Source organism: Mesitornis unicolor, unplaced genomic scaffold (assembly GCF_000695765.1).
Source record: "Mesitornis unicolor isolate BGI_N332 unplaced genomic scaffold, ASM69576v1 scaffold10414, whole genome shotgun sequence".
Taxonomy (NCBI): Eukaryota; Metazoa; Chordata; class Aves; order Mesitornithiformes; family Mesitornithidae; genus Mesitornis; species Mesitornis unicolor.
In genome coordinates, this window is record NW_010179414.1 from 33,088 (window position 1) to 38,592 (window position 5,505).

The 5,505-nt window shown below is 38.5% G+C and overlaps 1 protein-coding gene across 1 annotated transcript in view; it reads right to left on the minus strand.

Annotated features, from left to right (window-relative positions):
- Positions 1-4,415: 4,415 nt before the first annotated feature.
- CD226 (CD226 molecule) overlaps positions 4,416-5,505 on the minus strand; it is a gene marked incomplete at its 5' end in the record, with an annotated part of 9,588 nt that continues 8,498 nt past the window's right edge. Inside the window, one exon of the mRNA XM_010182756.1 lies at positions 4,416-4,556. Within this exon, the coding sequence (XP_010181058.1) occupies positions 4,416-4,556 (141 nt within the window). The remainder of the gene's footprint in view (positions 4,557-5,505) is intronic.

Here is a 5,505-nt window from a genome sequence, read left to right on the forward strand (position 1 = left end):
GTTTTGAAGACCTCTGTGGGTCTCCAGACTCAGGGGGAAGTCCTTTACACTGAATGTTAAAGGGGCAGTGGCCACTCTGAGCCCACACATATCCTGACACCACATCCCAACAAGGCATGCCAATGGAGGCTGTCTTCTGCTGTAGCCCAGAATAGTTCCCCAGGAATGTGTGAGTATTGGAAGCATCTTTTGAGTTGCCTTACTTACACGTTAAATAACACAGTCTGAGAACTTGACATATAGTTTCTACTTCTGGGGTCCACAGTCTAAAAGAGCATTTTAGCACCTATCTTGTAAACAGACAGGACTGTTTTTGGAACTAGACCTTAGTGTCAGACTCACAAAGCCGTTTAGGGGATTAACTCCTACTGAGCATCTAGGCTTTAAAGGAAATAAGTCTTTCACTTGCCCTAGGGAGAAATCACTGAACCAGAGTTTCAGCTACTGTAAATAAATACCTTTGATTTGAACTTTCACATAGCTCAATGACACACAAGGTTTAGAGGAGCATGATGCAAATAAGATTTAAAAATAAATTCAAAACAAAACAAAGCAAACGGAGGCCTGGTAGTGAGATCAGTCCTCTGAAATATTTTCATTTTTCTGAAGGTTTCATATTTGGGTCTTTCAACAGTAAGTTGGAATTCACTTGTCATCAAACAAACAAATACTAGTAGCACCTATACTTTAACTATTCTGCCTGCTTTGTTGCCTTGGTCCTTTCCTCCTGTTCTCTGGTCCTGGATAAGACCTGGATAGGAAGTAATTGGGTAAATTGCACAGCACAGTTAGAACAAGCTATCTCTGTGTGTTCTTGAAAATACTTATGTGACTAACAGAAACAATGCCCAGCAGTTTAGGGAAGGTGGATGTCAAAAAGAGTGTTAAGAGCTGGACTACCCTGCCTAATGTGGGGGTTTGGAGGAGTCCAGTTTCTCATGTTCCTTGGTGGGTTCAGCCCTGAAAGCAAGCTCTTTCCTCACAGAAATATTGTTTTACCCCAAGACGCACAGCCAAGGGAGCGCAGAGGACAAGCAGACTGAGCAGTATCATGAACATATTATATAGTCAGAGAAGCTGTTTAAGGTAAAGGAACATATTTGAGATGAATAAAGAAAACAACAGAAGATAAGGTATGTTACCATTCTAACTTTCACCTTTTTTCATAGACTGTGATTTTCCTTGTTGATTGTCCTGTTGATCCAATCTCTGGTGACTACCTCTCCCACATTCAGAAGCCCCAGCAAAGATTGATTACAAGTATTTTTTTCTCTGATTTCTTTTTTTCAAGAGCGATGTGATTTTATGCCCTTTAAAGACTTAATAGTACTATTAATCGTAGAATTTTCCTTTGAACATGGGACTTAAACATCTACATTTTTAACCTAGCAAAAAAAGATGAATGGAAAATTATGAATTGTGGAAAATAAATCTGTTTTTACTTTTCTTAAAATCTCATAGATTCATTTTGCAGTTACACAGAAGGTAGTTACCTAGTGATTCAAGACTCAGGTTTTTTAATTATAACTTGCTTTATTATGTTTATTTCCTTTCAGCAAGATTTCTAAGGCCTTAAAGCAAGAAAAAAGACAGAATTATCTTACAGTTTAGGTGGTATGATAGTGCTATCCATAGTTGTGTCATATTACTTCCTTGATAGTTTTTTGTCCTCCTTAACTATTTGGTCATGTGGTACAGCATGTAATAGCACAGTAATTGTTCAACATAGAATTTCCAGATTACAGTTGGTGGAGTTTACTCAAAAGGAACTGGAAGTTTCCAGAAGAAAAAGGCAAACCTATGGAAAATATTGAATATAAGCAGCAATAAATAATAGTTTGTACTATTGTACACTGGAAAGTCTATTTATATAATTCAAACTCTGTCAGAGCAAAGAGGCTCTTACTGGATCCCATCCTGCCTGACTCATAAAATATTTAAAGAATTTTAATATTACATTTCAAATTACACTTTTGAAAGTTTCTCTTGTATGTAGCTTACTAGGTTTTAAGCCAATAAGAATATTGATAAGTTTTAGGTTGTTTTCAGTTTTGTTTCAGTCTCATGTTCAGCTGCTGTTCACTGATATTATCATGGTACAAAGAATGAAGCTGTTGTTTTGGGCTTGTTTTTTTGAAAAACTAATATAATGTTCTTATTGTACTATTTGTGATGTGATTTTCCCTGTGGACTATCCTGGTAAAAGTAATATGTCTATGGAGTTTGAATTAAAACCAATTAAATACCTGTAAAGATGTGCACAACAGTTTATTTTTTTCCTTCCTCAAATCTCAAAAATAAGCAATTATTTTGAAAAGACAAGCTAAAAGTACCAGGGGAAGCAAGAAGTAAAGGCATTACCAGAAATAATCAAAACAATCTGGTATTCCAGGTACTTAACCTCAATCTCCCCTGCTTTTTTACCCTCAGTAAAATAGGGTTGTATTTTGGCTGTCTCTACAAGCACTGAAACAATACCAGCTTCTCGGCTTATGAATATTTCTGTATCAGGGTTCCAACAGACAACTTCAGTGTAATCAAATTCATTACATTATCAGTTTGGCATTTTAATAGAAATGAGATCATAAAAGAAACAACCCAGTGCTACAGGGTTTTATTTGTAATGCTGTGCACAACTTAGAATTATCTGCTATGATATTTGATAACTCAGGAAAAAAACAACTTATTAGTAGTTCAGTTCTGTGTATTCTCATCAACTTCACATGCAAGCATTTATATATATATGAAAACTTTCAGTAAGTGAAAAAATTATATCCTTTGCAATGTGTGTCCTTGTTCAGGAGCACACAAAACCAAAATGAGATGTTTTCTAATGGTATGTGACATTGTAAACAATTTAAGTCTTCAGTGCTAAGTTAAAGAACAGTTTGGTTTAGGATTTTAGATTTTCAGCTGAAGTGTAGGATAACCTCATGACACTATTATTGCTCAAATAGTTCAGAGAAACCTTGTATCCACCCTATTCTCAGAAGAACCTAGACTCCTATATTCTTGTGCACGTGAAGAAAGCTTTCCATTGGAGAAGGCTATGCTAAATGTGCTTTTCACTCTCAGGCTGCTGCTGCTCCTTCCTAGCCAGCCTAGTGGAACCAGTAACTGATCTGTAGGCAGCCTCATGATGCCTCCCCCCAGTTCCTTTCAAAAAAAACAAACTACCCAACATATTCAACAACACTTTTACTAACACTTCAAGAGAAAAGGGAAACCAAGTATAGGTGGGCCAGGCACACAGTTTGTAGTATGCCGACATATATGATTATCAGCCATCATGGTAACACTTTCATCTACTGGGATTTCATCCTCAGTAATACAGCAGATTTGTAAAAGACCAAAAGATGTGTAGAACCTAATTCTCAGGTCTGCCTTCTAGTTCTGTTTGTTTAAGGATTTTGTTTGTTTGATTGTTTGTTTGTTCAATTTCTGTGTGGTTTCTTCTGTAGGTTTCAGTAGACTGTATACATACACACACATACAGCTCCATGTGTATGTGTATTGTTTTGTAAATGTTCTCAGTCATGCTTTTTTCTGCTTTGCATCATTTATTCATGTATCTTCCATGTTCTCATTTATTTTTGTGCAACTAAACCTTATAATAAATTATTATTAAATATAACCTGATAGTGACAGAGTCTTTGTGTTTTGTTTTCTCCTGGGCATGGGGGATAGAGGTTGAGGGCACAGAGGGAAGGAGGAGAGCAGGGACTACACTTCTATTGCATCTCCATATAGAAAGCACTGAAATAACAGTGGTGAGTGGCAAGAAGCCTGTAAAACCCCCACAGCTGTCAGATAGCAAGCCTCTATTCATACTTTTATTTGTAGGTTCAAGGATCCCTGATATATTTGCTTTTGTCAGCTGAATAGTACTGTTTGCCCAGCAGCAAAATAACACCTCCTGTGTGGAAAATCATGGATATTTATTATTTTATAGCGCTCTCAATTCAAGATTCTAAAAATCATGGACATAGATAATATTGAGCACATTTTCTTTCTCACCCTGTCACATAGGCTTCTCAGACACAGATTTCTCAGTCCAAATCAACTTTATGTAAACATGTGAAGCTCCGTTCTGCATATCAGAGCTATTCTAAAATTCTTACTTGAGAGTACATCTATGAGGTAAAAATGTTTAAATTGCAGAATTATGAATAATCCTTAATTTTACCTATGACTCAAAGGATGTCTTAATGCTGTAGGCTGCAATACAACACAGATGCAACTTGTGTAACCTGGCCCAGGCTGCTGTCCAGCCAAAGCAGCCCAGGCAGTGCTCAGATCAGACAGTTTGACTTTCCACTTTTTTCCAGTTTCACTTTTTGCCAGCACAAAACAAGTAAAGTCTAAGCTGCAAATATAAGGCCTGCACTTCGGTTACTTCAGTCTTAAGAAGGAAACTAATGGTCTTTCCTAGGTTTCTTTGAGGCATTTCTGCAGTTGACATAAATCTCCTCTGTCTGTCCGAGTGATGATTCTTCTCCTCTTCTTTCTATGTTCCATGTGCCATGAAAATTGGATCTTCCATAACTGTTAGCAGGCTAGAAGAACATTAAAAAAAAAATGAAAAAGAAAAAGAAAAAAAGTTAAAGGACTTTTCCCAGAACAGCTACAGCTTTGAGAAAGGAGAAAATTGATAAATATGCCTCATATGCTGATTCATTATTGGGAAATATTCAACCATCTATCAAAATATTTTTTTCTTCTTGCACTCTACAAACACATTTCAGGTTCAAGTCATATGAAAAAAGCAGTTGCACTTTGAATATGTTTCACAACTGTCCCACATCAGGTGCATGGCAAAGCATGAGTGAAGCAACCCCTTCACCTCACATGTACACTTGAGATGCTGAAATAGTCTCCTACGTTGATCTTAAAATATGAATTACTCTAAAGGTATCGACCATGCTATATTGGGTTTTCTGTGAGAGGTTTGGGGTTTTTTTTGATAGTGAAGGAGGGCTAGAGAGATAGCCCTGTAAGAAGCTACCAGAAGCTCCCTCGGCTCCAATGTCGAACCCACTCTGACCATGGCCAAGCCAATCAGCACCCCTGCAAATTCATGTATTTAAGAAGAGCTCAGCCCCAGCCTGCCCTCTTTTGCCCTGACCCCAAGCAGCATGGTCCCAGGTACAGGTGGCCTGAGCTGGGCTGGTCTGGGCCAGGTCAGCCTGGCTCCAACTTAAGCTCAAGCCCTGCTGCAGCTCTAGTCCAAAAGAGGGAGCTGGGAGCTCTTCAGAACCATCAGAAGGGACCTGCTGCCGAGAAAGGAGAGGGACATGAGGAGAACAACTTCCAAAAGAGGGAGCTGGGAGCTCTTCAGAACCATCAGAAGGGACCTGCTGCCGAGAAAGGAGAGGGACATGAGGAGAACAACTGTGCAGAACACCAAGGTTGGTGAAGAAAGAAAGGTGAAGAAGGAGAAGGAGGTGCACTAAGTATTCCCACTTCAACCCATGGTGAGAGCACAGGTCAACCTGTCTGCAGCTC